Here is a 23367-nt window from a genome sequence, read left to right as displayed (position 1 = left end):
AACATCTGTGGTGGCAAAACTACTGACAGTAAACAGGAGTTGTTATTATTTTCCGAGCGAGGATCAGATTGGGACATCCATAATGATGAAAGTGCTGTGAACTTCAACTTTTTATTTATTCATTTATGGGATGTGGGCATTGGCAGCTAAGCCAGCATTTATTGCCCATCCCTCGTTGCCCTTGAGAAGGTGGTGATGAGCTGCCTTCTTGAACTAATCCACCATTTGGAGCACACCAATCCAGCACTTGGAGTGAAGACAACATATTGATTAGAAACTGCTTCTAGTGATTAAGTTACAAAAAATTGGAAACATGATGTGAATTTGCCAGGAAAGGGGAGAGATTAGGTTTTCTGTCTTAATTTTAATAGTTCTATTGGCAGTGAGTGGTAGGTATAGCATGAAAACAGCCCCTTCGTCCACCAAGTCAATGCCAATCATAATCGGCCATTTACACTAACCCTCTGCTCCAGTCCCACCATTCTCTCCAGTCTCATCAGCTCTCCCCGGATTCTTCCATTAGCCTATACACTAAAGTAAATTTACAGTAGACTATTAACCTACTAACCTCCACATCTTTGGAAAATGGGAGAAAACAGAGCTTCCAGAGGAAAACCATGTGGTCACAGGCAGAATGTACAAACTCCACATTGGTTTTGTGTTATGCAGTGTCTGAGCGCTGAGTGAATTAACCCCATGACATCCCTCTCAATCCATCTCCCTTCTCCTGTTGACCCTTCCCAGCACAAGGTCTGGACCCAAGTGTTAATGTATTTATAATAATGCAATTATAGGCAGATTTATAATATTTTCTTGATGCCCAACAAATTACACAAGAAGAACTTATAGTTCATAAAACATGAATTATTGGTGGTTAACAGATCACTTTTATTAAACCGTAGTTAAGAAAACACACACACACAACAAACTGGATTACATACAAAGCACAAATATTATTTCCATGACTATATATCCTCAATACAGGTATGAGCTGCTGTTTTGAAAGCCTGAAAATGTTTTACAAAATATATGAATATTCAATGTCTTTGCACTCATAGCTTCAAATGCAACAGGCTATAAAACCATTTGGGAAACTTTAGGCATAACTCAAACTTGCTGAATGTAACATCAGAGGGGTCCAAACACTTGCGAGGCTCCTCAGAGCATTGCACCTTCTGTAGAGTAAATAACTGTCTATTGGGCTGGAAGTTGGCTGGTGGGTGATAGTCTACCATTTTGAACGAGGTTCTGAGGTTGTGCTGTGTAAGAGGCACAGCAAAACACACCTTCCCCACAACATATGGAGGCAGTGTGGCACAGCTCGTAGAGCTGCCGCACATCTGTCATAACCTAGGTTCAATAGCTAACTCCAGTGCTATCTGATTTTATACAGTACATTCCCCCTGCGGCTGCTCTCGATCCTCCACTCTCCTCCCATATGTCAGAGGCATGGAGGAAGTGGAAGAGAATACGGGGTGAATAAAGTAGGATTAGTGTAAGTGGGTACTTAATAGTCAGCATGAACTCACTCAGCTGAAAGGTGAGCTTCCATGTTGTGACACACTGACAATTGCACACAAAGACCTTTCCCCACAACCTTTCACTGGAGAGTAGAAGAAATAAGCCAGAAAGTAGATTCGGGGGATGAGGGGGAGTGTTTGATCACAATGGGGAAAAACTATGAAGGTGGGTTGAAGTTGAGAGGGGATAGGGGATTGATTCTTTTATGAAACTACAAAGGGGAATAGGATTACATCAGAAGGGAGGGACATGGAGGTGAGAAGAAATGTTAAGATATAAAGAAAGGAATCTGCCATAAAGGAGATTGACATCTTAGACTTTCCAACAATAGTTTAGCTGAAGTTCGGTTTTGGATAATATTCACCTAAATGTAGCATTAGATGAGAGATCTTCTCATAATGATGACTAAGATTTCACAGAGGTGTACTGCAAACATGAGGGACACAACACACTAAATGGTAATGAGGAATGGGCCAAGGGCCTGAAAAAGATAATGCATTAGAAATAAGGCCACACAGTGTTACTTATGTTGGCACCATACAAGGAAAAAGGGCCAAAATGAGTTTTCTATGACATTCCAGAAAATTAGCTTGGCAGTTCCCAGCAGCCTAAATTGATGGCCACACCCAATTATGTAACTTCCCTCTTAAGTAGTGCAGAAGAAATTAATCCACATTGCTCTAGGTGAGACCATGATTTGTAACTCCTGTACCAACCAGTCTTTGTAGCTACCAAAACCTCATTCACTTTTATTCCCAAGCACGACCTCTAGCTCGACCACCTGTCAATCTTCCCCTTTCCTCAACAGCCAACTACGCCCCCACCCTGACTTTCAACTAGTCCACCCTGTTAATGGTCCAGTTACAGACTAAATCGCCACCCACACTCCTCTCCACCAAATGATGGCATTTTTCCCAAATGCTGCCTTAAGCACCTCACGCATCTCTCCTCTCCTCTTCTGCTTCCCTCTAGGCACTTCAACTGATATCCTACAGCTAATCCAATACACGGCCACGTGGAGAATTCACTGGATCCAGGCCCATGCCCCAATTATGCCTATGAAGCTCTTCCTCTTCCCCCCAAGCCTTAGAGCTGGTACCATATTTTTGTTATTAAGAAAATGTAACACATAACTATGGTGGTCAAAGCCTTGGCTAGTAACATTATTCTGATCAATCCACAACAAAAACAATTTCTACCATGCTGCTGCAACTATCACGCACACAAACTAAGCGTATACATTTTGTGAGGAAACACCTTCAGCTGTTAATGGTGGGACAAAGGAAAGGTTAGGGTGGTATTGGGAGGCTCTTCAAGTAAGCTGATGAAAAGACCAGAGGAATTATAATGGAGTGAAGTAAAGGCAAAAGGGGAGTGTAGCCATGGAAACGTTGAAGCAAAAGGATAATCTTTGTAAGTCAGAGGTGCTAGAGACTTAAATGAGAGAAGGGAGTGAAAGTCTACATAATTAAATGAGACCAACAGATGCTGGTGCTCTGATTCAGGACTTTTGCCCCACTAAAGTTTGAACTCCTCAGCACCACAGAATTTTACTAGACAAACTAGTAAGGAACATGTGCAACAAGGACTAAGTTGCTAAATTTTCATGTGCCTGATTGTTAAGGGTTAATGGCTCCATGGAGCTAGTAGGTAGCAATTCAGATACCCTTAGCATTTAGTACAGTTTGAGGTAATGATTCTTAAATCCTGACCTAGGGATAATTTCACTACCAAATAATATGCATTTCTATGTCTGAAAAATACAGGTTTTGTTAAGTGCTTAATGTGTTATGAGCATTTTTGTTTTAAATAGGAAGAGAAAAGCAGCCTGGAAGAAAAGCTATAGTAGTAAAAAATAAGTCCCAACAAAAATATTCTTTATAACACACAATGTACATTATTCAGTATTGCACTTCATAACAGAAAATAAATATGTACAAGTAATATGTTACAATAATTTGTTTAATTTATGCACAACCTTTTTTCAAAAGGTCAAGACCCATTAGCGATTTGGAGAATGTAAAATCACAGGGTATTCTCCGAAGTGCCCAGTATCCTATTCTGGGAAAAGACCAACTTAAAACAGCTGTATACAGAAACATAATTGGAGGCACAAATGTGTACAAATGGTATTTGCCACTGCCTATAATACTGTTATTCTCAAATAAAAGATTAGCCTTACTGCTGAACACATATTTAACTATTTCCCAACTGAGTTTCAGCAAAATTATTGTTCTTCTCATTTATATTGTTCAACTGAAATTTAATACATTATTATTTATGTGGCCATATATTTACGAGAGTAGTATATAATTCTTTGTAGATATTTCCTCTAATTTATCAAGAGTTGTATTTATTTTGGTAATTGGCAATGAAATAATTTTTTATGGTTTGCCTTTATCCCTTTTGTAAGGAGTGGTGAGAATGAAAATGGTTGAGTTTGAATGCTACTTACTGAGCCAAAATAAAATGCAGCAGGATATTCTCAATTCTTGTCAGTAATTGATTTCAAGAAAGATCTCAAGAACACACTGAGTCGCAAAAAAAAACACAAAATGAAGATTTGAACTCATTACTTATAGTAATGAGTTTCTTTCAAGGTTATAACGTCAGTGGCAATATCAGCTCTGTACATTGACAGAGCTGCTCAGTGCTGGCTTGTTACTTCATAGAAATTTGGATGCAGAAATATTCTTTGCTGCCATTTTATTTTAAAATTTGCATTTCACATTTGATTTAACTCTTACGAAAATATTCTGTCATCTTAATAGCATCCAGAAATGAATTTTAATAAAGCTCAATGGGGCTATGCATTAATCAATGCTCGAAGGAAAAAACATGAGTTGGTATGAGTATTTTGAAATATAAAATATAAAGTTATAATATATCATTAAAGATAGTAGTTTACTCAGATACCTGTACATGCTCAGATACAGAAGACATGTTGAGATGATTGCTAATCTACACTAACTTTTGTACAGAGCAAGCTTTTGAAATCAGCTGGAGTGGCTGGGGGAAGTGGGTGCGGAGAAATGTTCGGGAAGTGCAACTCCACCAGGGAAGAAAGATCAAAGAAAAAAGCACTTGAGTATAAGTGATTCACCAGTGCAGGAACAGTGCTAGGGAGCATTGGAATTAATAAATTGCTCCCTTGGCCTTAGGAAAACGAGGAACCTTTTGAGAATGAAATTAGCTGAAACTGTAGCATACAAAATGTAAACACTATCGGCTATGCTAACACATTATAAATAAGTGAAATCTGAGCTTTTTGTGAGTTCATTACTCAAGTTATTACGAGAAAATAGTTTTACTATTACTTTGAAGGAAAGAAAGTTTCATTAGAGCAATTCTAAATGCAAGTCCAATGCTTAAAATTACAGAGTCAACAGGAAAAGCAATGATTTCTTTCCAGGTAATGTCTGAATGATATCACTAAAGAAACTGGCTGTACTGAATCAATTCACTCTACGGTGTCTATTACCTTTTCAAAAAATGTTAACATTTGATTTTTTAAAACAATTATTTGGGGTTTGGTATCAGTGAAATTGCTATGCTGAATAATTTAATGAAGGGGGATAAAAAGAATCACAAAGTTCTGGTTGTGGTATTTGTTGATTTATCAAAAATGTTGATAAATCAGCCACAAACTTATTGTTAAAGCCTTGGGCAAGAGGGGCACTGATGCCCACTTTGTCGACCTCATTACAAACATGTATACAGACTCCTGAGATCATACTGAGAATGTAAAAGCCAAGATGGACACATTCCTACATTGAGGGCTAAAGCAGGAAGATCTGCTTTCCACTCTATTATTTATGAACATCCTTTTATAGTCATTAGGGATGGGTTGAGATTCCACCTCAGTGCAGAGATATACCCTGGTTTTTGCTGATGAAATGGCCAATGAGAGATTATCACAAGGGCATAGTTCTACAGAGTTTTTACAAAAACACCAGATTTGAGGTTAATCTCAGTAAGACTGCTGGATTTTATATGAAGTATTAAAACAAAACTTCGAATTTTAACTCCATCAATATCTGGTATGGGAAAAATTAGTTTTATTGACCTTGGAGAGCAGGAAAAGTAGTACATTGGTCCAGAATTGACTTTTGGATAGGTATTCTAATGATGATTGGTCTAGCGGACTTGAGAGATGGGGTAAAGATATATCCCGTGGGCATGCTTAAGCCCACCTATTAGGCTGAACTATTTTAGTCCTACACCATCCCTCCATTTCACTCTTCATTAATCTTGAACGAGGGCTATCAGTTCTCAGAATACCCTGGTCAAACTTGATGGGACAAATAGAGGTTTCATTAAAGAATATCTACAGCACCTCAAGGGCATGAATGACTTCTTTTTTTATATTCTAGAAGTAGTGATGGGAGACTGTCATTCCACAAACTGGAAACTCAGATTCCCCTCTCTAGAGTTTGGAAATAAGGAGTTTAAGAACTCAAGCAAGAGGGTGATTGGACTGACTTTCCAGTTGCCAGGATGACATCACTGATATGAAAGATGAACTTGTCTCAATGCCACTTGTTTTGTAGGTGATGTAATTGGAGAGGAGGCTGATAAGGTTGTGGTGAGCAAAGGTGTAAAAAGGAAAAAGCTGGAGCAAAATAGAGTTTTGACTGACAGAGTGAGCTTGGTCATCAAAGAATTGGGGCCTATTCTTAGACAAATGATCTCCAATCTAATGGCCAGATAAGGGGTTTTACAACCCCGAAACAGTGGGAGGACATTGCAGCTTATCTCCTCTGGTTGAGCCTGCATCCTGTTAGGAACACACTGGGCCTGGCCACAACTAGTATGGTTAGGGCATGTAGGAGATCAGTGCTGGCCAGGGAAATACTTAGCCACTTGTCCAGCCTGTGCCTTGCAGCGAAGCAACCGCAGGTTCACTGGAATAACAAGGTTTTAGATATGTCATGTTCCAGAGGTGCCACAGCTGCTTTGACTGGTTTTTAAAGAACAGATTTTTAGATCTAGGCCATGATTAGATTCCGGATGTTGTCCTTTCAGCAAAAATAGAAGAACAGTTGTCATTGATGTATTGATTAGATTTGAAAAGAACTTGGGCGCCATCTTCGCTGAAAAATTCAATAAGTACACGCATCTGGATTCGATTTTAAAAGGCAATTTGAATATTGTTGAGATCCAATTTTATGATGCTATAATCCCTGCTTCAGGCTCTTGCTTTCCTGAGGTTTCTAAAGCGATGGACTTTCTTGGCATCAACAGGTACAAAACTTGACATATCGCAAACTACTCTGGCGGTTCTTAGTGGGACGATTAATATATTCAGATTTATTTATGGATGGTTAGACTTTTGTTCTATTGTGCTTTTGGGTATCTATTATTGGAACTCAGTTTTCTTCAATGTGCAGTTATCTGGTGTGAAGGTTTTGGTGTTTTATACACTTGGTTTTTAGCTTCTATACATTTAAAAATGGATATTTATTTTTCACTTAACTCTTCAAATGATGGTATCTTGAGAAAAAAAAAATAACAGTCTGAACCCTGGTTTATAGGCTGTGGCTGGCAATCTATCCGGTGATTTAAAAAAAATTGTATTGTTTAATTCCCTAGAGTGGTTTTTAATATTACGCTAGTATTAGGTATTTTGCAGCAGATAATCTATGATAAAACTCAAAATAGGGGCCAAGCTTTCTTGTCTCATTCAATAGTTATTTCAGTTGAGTAGAAGACTGTTTAGAAAGGTAGGAATGCATCCGTTCAGTCCAAGCCAGAACTTAATCTGCTCTTGGTCTTGGTACGCAGGTTTGCTGGCAAGAAAAACATTAATGTTTTGATTGGTTCACAGACTAATCAGCAGGCTTTAGGTAAGCTAAAGTTTTGTAAATTAAAAGAGAGCCCGAATATTAATAATAGGGAAGGTTCAGTGGTTGTTCTTGCTGCTGATGATAATATTACATACATTAAGAGTTAATGATGGCAATATTCATGAGGATGCTCATGGTCTCAGAAGCAGTATTGGTAATGATTCTAATAGTTCTACGTTAAATGTTGTGAAGACATTATTAGTGAGGAAAGGATATCTGTTGCCCAGCTTTTGGGTGAGGTGGATATTTCTTTTTAATCAGAGAGATCCTGGTGCCAAGGGGAAGAATTTTAGCATTTTTGGGAGAGTTACAAGCCTCTTGACATCTAATAGAGATAAGGATTTTAAAGGAAGCAGGAAGGAGGCTTTTAAAACAAAGAAGTTTGGTTTATCTCCAAAGGTACAGAAGAGGTATAAAAACAATAGAAAGGATTTGCAAAAGAACTAATGGGCAGCCTTACAGAAGAGGCTGTCCCATTGGTATTGATCAAGAGTCTATTTCAAATTCTGGCTTGCTGTTATTAATAATAAGGGAGACATAAGTAGACTCTGCCAATGGTTCTTATTTATTACAAAATTTTACAGCAACCAAGGTTTCAAATGTGATAGGTAGTTTATAAAACAATACAGTAGCAGAACTAGATCATCTTGCTGGGACAAGATCTGCAAGATGGACACCAATTTATTGGCCTGTATGCTTTCATCTTGGGTTAAGGGTTGTAAAATATGTACCCTTATGATCTAATGGCGTGGAAAAAAATAAAATTTTAAAACAGTAATTTGCATATTATTGGATCAATATTATTAAAGTTAATTACAAAAATTCTGGCTGAGAAGCTGATGGGTTCACTCATTTTAAATCATTGTCAGAAGGTATTTCTCACAGCCACTCACCGATGTAATGAAAGTATTGCTAAGTTGAACACTTTAATGAAAGGGGACTTAGAAGAATCATAAAGACCCAGCTGTGGTAATCACTGATTTATTAAAGGTCCTGAAAAAGGGTGTCGGCCCGAAATGTTGACTGTTCATTCCCTTCCATTGATGCTGCCTGATCTGCTGTGTTCCTCCGATTTTCACTGGTCCTTGTGAGTGATTCCTGCTAGGACATTTTAAAATCCTCAAGGTGTTAGAGAGTTTTTATATAAAGACTGGCCTTGAGGTTAATCTCAGTACGAATGCCTATTTTTATATGATCTATAAGAACAAAACTATTGTTTTCAACTTCATCAAATAATGGAAAAATTGTGGTGTTTCTAATGATCATCTTTCTTTTGTGTTTTGAGAGATGGGGTAAAAATATTCTGTGGGCAGGGTTTATTCTCATCTATAAGGTAGAACTATTTTAGACCAACACCATCCCTCGATTTTACCCTACACTAATCTTGAACAAGCCCTCTCAGAACATCCTGCTTGATGGGATGAGTAGAGATTTCATTATCTACACCTTCCCAAGAGCAATGCTGTTTTTTTATATTCTAGAGATAGAGAGGGGTGACAGTCGATCCCTAAACAGGAAACTTAAATTCCCCTGTCTACAGTTTAATTAAAATAAAGGCAGAGGATGATTGTTCTGCGCTTCCAGATCTCTGGGATCATGTTGAATGATATTATTGCTGTGAGAGATTAGCTTGTCTCATCGTTACTTGTTTTGTAGATGATGTCATCAGAGAGGAAGCTGTTATGGTTGCGGTGAGTGTAGACAGGAAAAGTTAGAGGGATTTGATCAGTGGAGCCGATTTGGTCATCAAGGGATTGGGGCCCATTATGCTAAAACTGATCCCTAGTCTAATGGCTGGATAAGGGGCTTTACCAACCTGAAACAGTTGGAGGATATTACAGCCTTGCACCTATGGTCGAACCTGTATCCTGTTAGGAATACACTGGCCCTATGCAGAATTAATATGGTTAGGTCATGGTGAACATGATTAAATCTTTTTATCCATATGGAATTATTGCAAGAATTGTACTGAAGTTGTGAGATGCACAGATATTAACTACTTCAAGGGCTACTTTCTGCCTCTGGTTTTAGAACTGAGCTGACAGCACTCTCCCAGACTTGGATTCTAACCTACTTAGAGAGGTGAATTAAATGCATTACATGCCAATGTAAAGGTGAGGCACCAACTCTCAGCAGCAATTTTAGTTTAAAAATGAAAGGTCAATTATTAGCAGTAAATCTGAAATTGATTGAGACTTTCCAGAGGCAGGGATTTGTTTGAATATTTCCTTCTATAGCCAATATAATTTAGAATGTCCTTGTCACTAATTACATGCTACAATTATTAAAAGTAAATTTTTTTGAACAATGGTGATTTCCTTCTCTTCATTAATTTGATCCTATTGAATCCAAAAGGAATGCTGTTTGATGCTTGGCATCCCAAGTGGAGTCAACTTCCTAATATAACTGACTTGTATCAAAAATGCAATGCAGCAGTCAAAGTAAAGGGTGATCAGTGAGAAGGCACTTTAGGTATTATCCCCATTCACTGTGTAACTGCAGCTGACCTTTTACCTCCTTGTAATCAAGAATAACAGAGTAAATTCAATGCTTTAACTCTGCTAATATTTGAAACAGCATAGGCTGAGTTGGCCATTTCCTTCAGATATGGGATTCACATTGGAAATAGAGATTCTTTAGTGTAAAAATGCTGTCACTAGATCCATCTACAAGTTAAAAGTGTGAACTACTAAATATGTTACTTTCACGCCCATTTTTGCCCACAGATCCAAATAATAACAATCAGATGTGAAAAGCTGTGATTTAAATTAACAAAAAATTTTGCCAATAATCATAAGACCATAGACCAGAAGAGAATGGAGCAGGATTAGGCTATTCAGCCCATTGAGTCTGCTCTGCCTTTTCATCATCTAGATTGTAAGCATAACTCACCTAGTTGTAATTTTAACCTGCCTTCACTGTAAAGCTGTGAAATAAGTCCACCCAGATGTTTAAAAACAGTTTTCTCCACCGGTGGCAGACAATTATTCGCATAGCAGCTTCTACGATGCAACCTAAGCACACATCTTTCATGACGGAGAACACATTGGCATAACAAATCCATATTAGATTGTACAACACAACAGATGAGCAACTCTTTCTCTAAGAATCAGCTGCTACAGATTTGACTAAGATAATGAACAGCAAAGAAACCTTTGTGCATTTCTGTACAAGCAGATTTACAACACAATTAAAATATCCTTCTGGTTAGCTTGCGTTCGACGTACTGCATTCAGTTCCTTTACATGGAGTTCTCTATGGATCGATTCACAGTCTTATGACCTGGCAAACAGTGGCGTATGTCAATTAAAGCAACCTGCAGGAATCGCAGCATCTCTGTTTGTAGGTGTTCAGGTGACACAGCATGAGACGTTTCACAAGTGCACAGTAACGCATTGTGTCCATGCAGTCTCCGTCAGAAGCTGAAAGCAACGTATCCACAACTAAATAACTGACACATCATCAGGTTGAAGAACGGAAATATCATTCACTTTTTTCATTTGCCACACCTTAAACACAGAATAAGACTGCACGAGATCGCAGCAAACTACATCATTCTAGTCAAAGGTTCCTAACGGTCACAGGCATGAAAACATAGCCTATGCCAACTCAGCTGTCTACTTGACCAATTGTCTGCATTTGGCTCATATCCTCCTAAACCTTTTTTTTTCATGTAGAATGTTTAAAGACAAAATTCCTGCCCGTCTTAAAAAACATTTTTACTTTTACACATGGTAGAAACATACTTACTGTCACAAGAAGTTAGATTGCAATGTTGCCACGTGATTGGCCGCCTCTGCCACCCACAGTACTGATCTGCCACTGCTTTGTTGTTTCTGTTGTGGATACAAGCTACTCGGCGAGACTGGAAACCACTTCCACATGAGGCTGCACACTGTCTCCATGGCCCCGCCCTCCAGCGCACATTACATCGATCTGATTTACACTGTCTTGCGGAAGCAGGCCTATGGATTACAAATGTCATTACTGCTTGGAACAACTTTTCGGCACAGATTACAAAAAGAAGAATAAGCTTTTCTCGGGCTTCCAGCCAGAGACCCTGGACAGCAGCATTTACAGGATTCCCTGTGAATGCGGAGCAGTGTTTATCGGCCAGTTGGGACGCACAGTGGAAACCCACATCAAGTAACACAGGAGGTGTGTCCATTTGGGTTACACAAAGAAATTGGTGTAAGCAGAACACTGCATTCACAACGCCCACAGGATTGACTTTGATGGCACAAAACTACTGCGCTGCGCCAGTGGCTTTTGGGACTGCTTGGTGAAGGAAGCCTTAAAATAAAAATAGAGGGAAAGAATTTTAGCAGAGACGAAGATCTCACTCTAAGAGATAACTGGAATTCTATTGTAAGCAAGGTGGGAGAGCAGAAATCTGATTGGATGAGGACTAACCAGTCAGGAGGGATGGATAACGAGAGTACAAATACCAACAGACTAGATATCCCAGACTTCATCCATGATAAAGATGTCAGAGTTGAAACTTTGAAACTTTGGTTAAAATCAATACATATACCCAGCTGGAAGCCCAAGAAGAGGTTTATCATCATGTATGCCAGGAAAGTACTAGATCTTTTTTCATTTATGAAAAGAAAATAAACACAGGTGTAAAATGTGATCCATTAAATTTCTGCAAATTTGTCAGGACAATCTTCAGCTGGAATATTCTTAGGGTTCTTACTCCCAATGAGGAAAATTTCATGTATTGAAAACTATTAGATTTATTTGGTTAGTGAAGGAGCCTGAGGTACATAGACCAATTCCTGACTAAAAATTCTGACCTAAAGTCCCATAAATTCATATGGAAATGATGTACAGTATATTAACTTACTTAATCATGGTATATCAGTAACCCGGGTACTAACAACTAAAATAGCGTGACTTCAGCAGTTCAAGCAAGTGTTAGGCCTTGCTATTCAAGATTGTTTATTGTCATTCTTCAGTGTATGAGTGTAAAGGAGAGCGAAATGGTTTTTTACTCCAGATTTGATACAGCATAAAATACAATGAGTATAAAGAAGAAAATAAATAAATATAAAAGTGATCCTCTAAAACACAATGTACCAGGAACTGTTATATACATTGACTGAATGTACATACATAAAGTGATGCTAGGTGAGATGTATACAGTGGTGGTGGGGCTTGGGGATTGGGTTAATGGGTAGAGGTGTTGATCAGCTGGATAGTTTCGGGGGAAGTAACAGTTTCTGAGTCTAGTGGTCTCAGAATGGATGCTGGCTGTGTAGCCTTTTTCCTGACAGGAGTGGGACAAACAGTCCATAAACAAGATAAAATCTGCAGATGCTGGAAATCCGAGCCACACACACAAAATGCTGGGGAACTCAGCAGGCCAGGCAGCATCTGTGGAAAAAAGTACAGTCCATAGAAGCTGCCTGGCCTGCTGAGTTCCTCCAGCATTTTGTGTGTGTTGCACAAGCATTCCATAAGCAGGGTGGGTAAGATCCTTCATGATATTACTGGCCTTTTTCTGGCACCTTTCTGTACATATATCTGTCCTCGCTGGTGAGTTGGCTCTGTATATGGCAGGTGAGTAGGCTGGTCCCAGTGATGGTTGGGCAATTTTACCTCCCTGTTGTTAAGCCATCCTATCTGCCATAATGCAGTTTCCATATCAGTGATATAGCATGCTAGGATGCACTTCACAGCACATCTGTAGAGAGTCATTGAGTACTGGTGTGTATAGATCAGCTGTTTTCGGAAAGTAGAGGCATTGTATGACTTCAAAGTATATAGTTCTGATAATTTGAAACTGATATTAGTGACATTCTAAACTTCACTTTACATAGGATTCTACTTCTTAATGTTGAACTTCAATAGTTCAATTATTCAATATCATCCAAATGTATTAACAATTTTGTCACAATTATTATTATTAGCAAAGACATCGCAGACTGCAATGGTTTTGTCATTATACCTCTCTGTTTTCTCACAAGTGGACTTTGCAGCTGATGTTCCATTTGTATAACGGCATCCAACTTGGCGGTGCTGGACAGCAACACTGAGACCCACACAACGGCCCGAGCACTGCCAAACACAAAGAGTAAATAGTTGCCACTGTTTAAAAATGGCCAAGCACACTTCAAGGTACAAATTGTAAATACGCTGAAATTTGTAACAGATCATCAAATGGAAATCCGGAAAAGACAAATCAGTTATAAACTTAATTCCTAAGTTGTCTGGGTTTCAGTGGGCAGCTTTGAGTGCGTTTGGAAAGAAATATATTGCTGCACAACAATTGCCACATGTAAGGGGATTCATGTGCTAGAACACATCAGATGTACGGACACAAGATGAGTTGGTTGAGAAAAATTCAGGAAGAACCCAGGAAACAAAAACTCAAGAATAATGTAATGGATTGACCAGGAAGTCTTGAATGAACAGAACTTGGTAACTATACTGGGCTGTGTAACATTTTGTGAATGGAGACAGCTGGGATAACTTTTATGGTGCGGCCATGAATCTAATCACCAACAAAAGCTTTTTGTCATCAAAGAACAAACATGCAGGAAGCACTTCAAAACCAGCAATATTTGCATGAACTTCTTCTGAATCTGTTTGTCAATACAAAGATGTTTGACAGAAATTAAGCATTACCCAGCAGTAAATCATGATTACACGGATGTACAGCATAATCTACCAAAGTAGCAACATTAAAGTGAATTCTCTTATTATTATGCTCCTGAACCTTTTGACATCTCGTAACACTGCAGTTCTATTCTCTCAGCTATAATAGATGTGACACAAATGCCTCATTATTGCACCTATTCACCATGTCCTCCTGTAATCTTGTTTCTTCTTGTTCAAAGTTGAAAATAAATTAATTATCAAAGTGTGTCTATGTCAGCATATACTACTCTGAGATTCATTTTCTTGCTGGCATTCATACTATAACAAAGAGATACCAATAGAATCAATGAAAAACTACACACAAAGACTGACAAAGAACCAAGGTGCAAAAGACAAAATGTGCAAATATATATAATAATAATAAAAAACAGGTAAATAAATAATAATGAACATGAATTGCAGAGTCCTTGAAAGTGGTCGATAGGTTGTGGAATCAGTTCAGTGTTGAGGTGAGTGAAGTCATTCATGCTGGTTCAGGAGCCTGATGGTTGAAGGACAATAACTGTTCCTGAACTTGGTAGTGTGGAACTTAAGGTTCCTGTACTTCCTTCCTGATGGCAGCAGCAAGAGAGCATGGCCCATATGCTGGGGGTCCTCGTGCTTGGATTGTGGCAGTCCTTAATCGTAGATGTCTCTTTCTTGTGGCAGCACTTCTTGTAGACGTGCTCAGTGGTGGGGTGGGCTTTTCTTGTGATGGACTTTTTGTAAGCTTTACTATTCTTGGACATTGGTGTTTCCATAATTTCTTTTGTGTTTTTTTGTGCAAATTGGCTATTAATTCTTTTCCATTGTATCTCCAGTATTACCGCAAAACATTTGGGTACCTTAAGACCATATTTCCTTGCAATCTTCAACTAAATCTTGTGCCACAGTATAATGGATTTTTCAGCAAATTGTTCCAGAAATTTGGATCTGTCTGTCTCAGTAGACTATCACTTCAATGGCATTGCTAAAATAGTATTAGTTTCAGAAATTAAATTAGACAAAATATAGTAATTTGCCATTAATAAGCCCACAGTCATTATGTAAAGGTTTATAATGATGACAGATTAAACTGTTGGCATCACATAACATTAGCTGAATGCCCTATCACCAAGTCCTGAGTCCAATTTTGTAAGTATTATAAAGAGCCTCTCAATGTTTCTATGGCTGTGGAATAATGAATCCCCAGTCTAATAAAATTAGCATTTTTGAATTTACTGTTGCAAAAAGGCCAAGTGTTCAGGACGTGCAAACAACAACTCAGACCACTGTTCTGAGAAAAATACAGACCAGGCATGACATGTAATGTAACACAGCATCAGCTATACCACAGGGGATTTGTATTATTCCCTCTCACCCCAATAAATAATCATCCGATACCCTGGCCAACAGCTGTTCCATTGCAGCAAGTAAAACTGATTTGTTGTGTTCAACACTTTATTTTCAACTCAGCTTGGGGAGAAAAGTTTTATTCCATTACAAATGATTGTTTCCACCTTAGCTTAGTAACTCTGCTGGTATACAATTAGGAATAATTTTAATAGGGGCAATAGCTTTAAAAAATGGGTTCAGTAATAGTGAATCAAAGAGAGGTTCACTATGGATGATTGATTTGATACTTGATTTCCAAGTCAAGGAAAGAGTTTGAACGATCAATACTAATACTGGTTCAAAGGGAAATCCTGATAAAATGCTCACAAAGTGATTTTGGAATAAAGTTCCTTTCAAACATTCTAGATCAAAAGCAAACATGAATGCTGCACAGAAGGAAAACACCAGCAAAGCACACATTGTTATCGAGTCCATTTAACTTGTCATCAATTAATTAAATGGCAGGTCCATCAGATAGTTTCTGCTACAGGCATGCAGTCTCGTTCATGTAATATTCAGTTGTACATTGCCCAAATGGAAGAGACAAAAATCTAGCCCATATACTGAATTACAGGTAATTTGTCATGTGCTAAATGATAGAAACCTACAATTCTGAAACTGCATTTGAACTCAAGATGCCAACTTGATTATGCAACTAAATATAATGTGGAAAACTCCTTTGGACTTATGTTCTGGTGAGTTTTCTTTCACTTTGTTATATAACTTGTGTAACTTTTTTGCCTGTTTTATTTTCACAAATCAATTTTTCTTAGAAATATCAAAAAATATACAGTACAGTGCAAAAGTCTTAGGCACATACCTGTATGTCTAGCTCGGGTGACTAAAACCTTTGCACAGTACGTTGTCAACGTGGAGCAGAGAGTGGGTTTGTAAATCAGGTGGGAGCAAAGGATGCTGGGAATGGCAAAGGTGGAGTACCAGGGTATGGCTGTGGCAGAGGAGAAGTGCCAGGACCATGGCTGGGGTGGTGGTGGCATGGGTACAGATACACCATGAGAGACCAGGCAAGGTCATTTGATTCCAAACAACTGGTTTGCTTCCCACTCCCTCCCCTCTTCCTTCCGCCTTTCCCAACTATGATTCCCCTCTCCCTGCACTCTTCCCACTCTCAGTCCACAATCGAGACTCATATCAGAATCAGGTTTATCATCACTCACAAGTCATGATTTTTTTTTGCAGCAGAATACAGTAGAATACATAAAATTATTACGGTACTATGCAAAAGTCTTTGGCACCCTAGCTATAAATGTATATGTGCCTAAGACTTTTACACAGTACTGTACCTTAGGTAACAAGTTCCAATGCTTTCAATCATATCGTTGCTGTATCAAATAATTTTTGGTATACCTCTCCCCAAGGTGCACTCTCCCACATTGCACACGGCTGTAATATACACGCCTCTTTATTTGGAGGTTGTTCTTCTGCACAAAGTGCTGAAGGTAAAATTTTCGAAGTTTCATTGGCTGTCATCTGCTCACATCTCACTCTGAGCTGCCGAACTCCTCTGCCACATGAGACCGAACACTCCGATGCCACAGTTGTGACCCACCTGGAAGCACAGAAATTGCAGAAGTTAGTTTAATAAAGTTGACCACATCAAAATGATTTGTGAATCTGAAATCAATAGAAGGTAATACTAAGTTTACCAAGACCAAGCCTGAGACAAAAAACAAAATGAGTGAGGCTGCTGACCATTTGTTACCAGCTTGCATTCTCTTGAATCGGAATCAGAATCAGGTTTATTATCATCGGCATGTGACGTGAAATTTGTTAATTTAGCAGCAGCAGTTCAATGCAATACATAATATAGAAGAAAAAAACACAAAATAAAATAATAATAAATAAATAAAATCAATTACAGTATTCATATATTGAATAGATTAAAAATTGTGCAAAAAACAGAAATACTATATACAGGTCGACCTTCACTAATCCGGCACCATTGAGACCTGAGGAGTGCCAGATTAGTGAAAATACCGAATTACAGAAGGATCACAATAAGCATAATCAGTGCCGGATTATCAAAGGAACCGGATTACAGGTAATTGGATGAGTGAAGATCAACCTGTATTACAAAAAGTGAGATAGTGTCCAAAGGTTTAATGTCCACTTAGGAATCGGATGGCAGAGGGGAAGAAGCTGTTCCTGAATCGCTGAGTGTGTGCCTTCAGGCTTCTGTATCTCCTACCTGATGGTAACAGTGAGAAAAGGGCATGTCCTGAGTGCTGGAGGTCCTTAATAATGGACGCCGACCCCCATCCCAAACAGTGCTGCTGCCTGTCAGAATGCTCTCTATGGTACATCTATAGATTGCTGATCATAAAATACAACTGAAACAACTCATGTTCAGCACCTTATCGTCTCTGATGTGAAAAAGAAACACACAGAAAGTCTGTCTCATCCTAATTAAAGGTAATTCTTGGAATTTATATACAGAGTCAATGTCACTTTGATAAACTGTGATTCACCTGTGATGAAGACGAATGCCATGGACCTCAAGCAAACTGGATTGTTTGGAGAAGATAACCAACTTGTCCTGTTACAAAACATAGGACATTTGGGAATATGTAACCACCCTCTCTTTGATGTCCTTGCTATCCAACACCCCTCTGCCAGCACACTCAGATGGCAATAGAAGTAATGTACCAATGAGGGGAAATGAAGCTGAAGTTTGACTAAGCATTGGTTTTGGGTTCAAGTGATCGCTCTCCCTCAATGCTGTCAGCCTGTGGGGCCGGAGCAAGGTTTAATTGACGTGGAGTGTAGATTTGGACCCCAATTCAGTTTATATGATGTGCTCCAGCTCTAGGTGCTCTTCATTACTACTTTTTGGGTGATTTTTGAATTGTGGCAGATCATGAACACTGAGCTGAGTTGTACTGAAATACGCCTTTGTGTTTTATATTCTGTGTTTTCTCTCATTTTTTTGTTGCTTTTTCGAGATTTTTTTTGCGCGTGAGTACGGTGGGGGATGTTTGAGGGTCATAATTTCAGGGTTGTATAGTGCATACTGACTTTGATAATAAATGTACTTTGCTAATTAACATTTTCAGCCTGTCAATAATATAACATTTTATAAATGTTATTTGGGAATCCAACACAAGTGCATAAAATACCAAGCTGAGAACGAGAAAATACTGGAGGAGGAACTTAGGAGGATTAATGTCACCTAAAGGTGACTCCTTTGCTTGCTTCTTCGGAAACAGCTCTATTTCCATATTTAATATCTCTATTTTTCCCCTTCAAGGTTCTTTTGAAGACCCTGACCTGGAGTTACATACTGACTACGGTTCTTTGCAGGAATGGGACCCATTTTCAAGGTTTCATGAATGGCCATTGTTCGGCATGTCAAGGGCTTGGCCTAAGAGCTTCGTTCGCCTTTGGAGGACCAGGATTTCATGACTCTGCAGATGGGGGGATTGGAGGTCAGTGTCTGGGCAGGAGATCCATGTGTCATGGGAGATGGAAGATCTCTAGCTGTGTGCCCAGAGACCCAAGACCTTTGGCACAGAGCTCAGAAAAAGTGACGCAACGGACTTTTAACATAGTAAACCAGTGAATTGTTTGTTATGTCTCCCCTCTCACTGTGAAACAGAGACATCGCTTTCTCCCTTATTAGGGAGAGAGAGAGAGCCTGTGGTATGTCAAATACCAGGTGAAATAGTAGTCTTTGGAGTACAGCAAGCCTGCATGTTCATGGATGGTTGCGAAGAAAAAGCATTTCAGGGTACATATTATATACATTTCTCTGACAGTAAATGTACCTTTGAAACCTTTGAAAATTAAATAACTGTAGGTATGGGAAATCTGAAAGAAATTCAATCAGAAACAATAACCCCATTTCCCTGGATACTACTCTGACATACTGTGTTTTTACACATCCAAAGCTAAAAGTAATTGAATAACACCAAATAACTTTGATATTTTTCCCAAAAGTAATTGATACTCAGAATTTCAGCATCTGCAGGATCTCATGTTTGTGTTTATAAAAGTAATTGAAACATTTTGATGAGAGTTACTAAATTCCACAAACACTGCCTGATCTGTTCAGCATCTCCAGAGTTTTTTTTTTGTTTTTATATTCTGTTAAAAGTACTTGGGACACTGACTAGAGTGTCAACATCGCATCCTATGGAACTAGTGACTGAAAATTCCACACTGCCATTCCATACAGAAGTCATATCAGAATCAGGTTTATCATCACTGGCATGTGATGTGAAATTTGTTAACTTAGCAGCAGCAGTTCAATGTGATGCATAATCTAGCAGAGAAAAAATAAATAAATAAAATAAATAATAAATAAACAAGTAAATCAATTACATATATTGAATAGATTTTTTAAAAATATGCAAAAACAGAAATAAGATATATTTAAAAAAAGTGAGATAGTGTCCAAAGATTCAATGTCCATTTAGGAATTGGATGGCAGAGGGACAGAAGTTCTTCTTGAATCACTGAGTGTGTGCCTTTAGGTTTCTGTACCTCCCACCTGATGGTAACAGTGAGAAAAGCGCATGCCCTGGGTGCTGGAGGTCCTCAATAATGGACGTTGCCTTTCTGAGACACCACTCCCGAAAGATATCCTGGGTACTTTGCAGGCTAGTGCCCAAGATGGAGCTGACTAGATTTACAACGTTCTACCGCTTCTTTCGGTCCTGTGTGGTAGCCTGCCCCCCTGCCCCCCGCCATACCAGACAGTGATGCAGCCTGTCAGAATGCTCCCCCACTGTACAACATATGAAGCTGTAAGGAATGCACAGGACAGTACAGACAGTGCAGTTCGTAAGCAACATGCTCTCTGAAAGTCCCATCATTGCCTCTTCATATTGCTGCCACCCAGCATCCAGAGATTTCTCCCAATGTGACTTCACTCCGGTCCAGAACTTCCTTCATGTAACATCAACAGATAACTCTTCAACCTTGCACATGCTTCTGTGTGTGTTAACACCTGATGAGAAATTTGATTGAAGTGGGATTTTCACTTCCCCTTGTACATTATTTCCCTGAACTCTGGTGTACAAAATTATGAGAGAGTATGAATAAGGTGAACACATGCAGGCTTTTCCCCTCTGGATGGGCAAAGCTAGTATGTGAGGCCATAGGTTTAAGGAGAAAGGTGGAATTATCAAGGGCAACCTGAGGGGGGACTTCTGCACTCAGAGGGTGGTCCAAACATGGAACAAATTACCGACAGAAGTGGTAAATGCAGGATGAGAAACATAGGGGGACTTCAGTCGAAGTGCACAGTAGATGGAACTAGGCAGAACACCAGGCAAGTAAAAGATTTGACCGGCTGAAGGGCCAGTTTCTCTGTTGCAGTGCACTATGACTCTGACTTTGAACGGTGTCTTGAAGAATATTTATCCCTTTAAGAGCTAGCTTTAGAAAGAAAGCTCACAAAGCGTTCACGTCCAGCCATAGCGTCAGCATTAACAAACTATTTTAACACCATTAAGCAATAGTAAAAAAATTCTGGCTCACCGTTACAAAGATGCAATCCTCATCCAAATTTTTAAGCAAAATGCATCAAATATTATTGTCAATATTCCCTCATTAGAAATATTTCAATTTTAAATAGCAACAAAATTACTGGAGATTAACTTCATTAAAAAGGTACTTGGTATTATAGCCACTCAATTTATATCAAAAACTGGTCCAATAGATTCATAATTACAACATACAATGCATAATCAGGTATCGATTGGATTGAATCCCTCAGACATTAATTTGCCAAACAATTTCCCTGTTCCCACAAACACCACATCCATAACTGTAAAGAACTGTGCCAATCCTATAGTAGAAAGATCCATTTCACTTTCTTGTGAGAAGTGTGCCTCTTAATGGCTTATTATTATTTTGCACCTATGTCACCCCCTCCACAGCTGGTTTTTCCATGCCTCATTGATACCATAAGCCAGAAGGTGTGGCTTCAAGCCTCACTGCAAAGACCTGAGCACAGTACTTTGGCTGACTGTCCAGCACAATATTGAGGAAGAAATGATTCAAGCAAGAAATGCCTTTTGTCTGAGCTGTTATTACCCACCAGGCAAGAAAGATTTGGGGAAATATTTGGTTGAAGACAGTGAGACTTCTCCCTGTCTAATATGGAGAGTAGAATAGAATCTGAATTAACAGACCAGAATTCTAGACCACTGGGACACAAGCTCAAATCCTGCATGGTAACAAAAGAGCTCTAATTGAAATAATTGAACAAGTCTGGGATTAAAATTGATGTAAAATTGTGACGATGAAATGTGCATTGACTCTGAAAACCTCCCTGGTTCACTGATGTTCTTCGGGGGAACATCTACTGTTTTTCTCTTTGGCCTGTCTGCGACTCCAAACCAACCACTGATGCCATTGGCTCTTGACAGTCTCGTCAGTTTGAGGACAGCTGGGGAGGAACAATAAGGGTGACACTGCTGGCCATATCTATATCCTGTAAAGATATAATAACGTCTCTTCTCAGCAAATCTTCTGTTCATCATTTTGCTGTTTTGATAACTCCAGAGTGTGACTTCTCCCAGCCCATCAGCAGAACAGTTTGGATTTTTCTTCTTCTGAAGTCTCTACTTTCCTTTTTAAGGTGGCAGGGGTCATGTCGGAGTCTGTGTTCTACAACTGCACTCAAAGTGCAGTTCTGCAACATGGCATGTTCCCATTCTTGGAGCTCGCCCATCGGCCACATTTTTGGTATCTCTAGGAGCAGCCTGGAAGACAAGCGTCTTCGGGGTGCGGCCCTCTAGACCCAATTTCTTGCTAGTGTCGTGGACTTAAGCACCCAGGGGAGCCAGAACATGGAGCCAGCGAGTGCGGCTGTTGGGAGTCGGTGATCACTCTCTCTTATTCACTCAGTGGTGAGGAGAGTTTGTGCTGATTCTTGAGTCGGGGGAACTCGAAATAAAAGCGCTGCTACAGACAGACTGTAACAGCGAAACAGTGACTGTTCGTCTCCCCACTCACTTGGGAAAAGTGGTATCTGTCATTTGTTAGTGGGAGAGAGAGAGCCTGAAGGATGTTGAACTGTTAGGATGAACAATAGTGTTCGATGGACTATGGACCATAGTCTCTCTTTGGGGCTTTGCTGTTGCTTGCATAGTGGGTGCAGGGAATCCTGATGCTCTCTGCTAGAATGTGCGGGTGTAGGGGAGGGCTGATGATGCTTGTGCATGGGAGGGGCCAAGGGGCAAGGGGCTTTGGGTTTTTATGCTTTTTTCTGCCGTTCATTCTTTGGGGTATTTCTTCTGTTTCAAGGATGTCTGCGGAGACTAAGAATTTCAGGTTGTATTTTACATACATTCTCTGATATTAAATAGGATGATTGAACCATTGTTTGTGGCACCCTGCAATGCCCAAAATGCATACACTTCATCGGAGTAAATATCTATTTACTTATGAGTAAGACACATATGATAGTCATGACCTAACTACAAGTTATTGTTTTACTTTTATGCCATGATAGAGGCAGCCGCTTAAATGTCACTCTGATTCCGCAGGCATCTCAAATCCAACCTCTGTAACAGGTAATTTTCCTGATGTGAATATATTTCCTGTACCTAATAAGGTGGCACTGGGTGTATATTCATGGTCTTCTGCTGCCATAGCCCATCCACTCCAAGTTTCAACATGTTTGTGCATTCAGAGTTCCTTTTCTGCACACCACTGTTGTAATGCATGGTTATTTAAGTTACTGCTGAACCAATCTGGCTTTTCTCCACCGACTCCTCCCATTAACAAGGCATTTTCACCCACAGAACTGCTGCTCACAGAATGCTTTTTGGTTTTGTTTTCTTTTCACCATTCTCTGTAAACTCCAGAGACGGCTGTGTGTGAAAATCCCAGATCAGCAGTTTCTCAGATACTCAAATCACCGTCTAGCACCAAAGATCATTTCATATTCACAGACACTGAGATCACAGTCTGATATTTGGTCTGAACCATAACTGAACCTTTTGATCAT

The 23367-nt window shown here is 39.3% G+C and overlaps 1 protein-coding gene across 5 annotated transcripts in view; it reads right to left on the bottom strand.

The window, feature by feature from the left end:
• The window catches only part of adamtsl3 (ADAMTS-like 3), a 776875-nt gene that overhangs the window by 17901 nt on the left and 735607 nt on the right, over nucleotides 1-23367 (bottom strand). For 4 of the 5 annotated variants that reach the window (XM_072278334.1, XM_072278335.1, XM_072278333.1 and 1 more), the window contains 4 exons: nucleotides 16755-16956; nucleotides 13321-13430; nucleotides 11118-11332; nucleotides 879-10789 (listed from right to left, as the gene is read on the bottom strand). In XM_072278334.1, coding sequence (XP_072134435.1) covers nucleotides 10674-10789; nucleotides 11118-11332; nucleotides 13321-13430; nucleotides 16755-16956 — 643 coding nt within the window. In that variant the 3' untranslated portion in view covers nucleotides 879-10673. Of the gene's footprint in view, nucleotides 1-878; nucleotides 10790-11117; nucleotides 11333-13320; nucleotides 13431-16754; nucleotides 16957-23367 lie in introns of those variants that run through there. The other variant, XM_072278336.1, reaches the window with a different exon arrangement.

Source organism: Mobula birostris, chromosome 14 (genome assembly GCF_030028105.1).
Source record: "Mobula birostris isolate sMobBir1 chromosome 14, sMobBir1.hap1, whole genome shotgun sequence".
Taxonomy (NCBI): Eukaryota; Metazoa; Chordata; class Chondrichthyes; order Myliobatiformes; family Myliobatidae; genus Mobula; species Mobula birostris.
The sequence above is the reverse complement of the archived record's forward strand: the minus strand, read 5'-3'. Positions and strand labels throughout refer to the sequence as shown.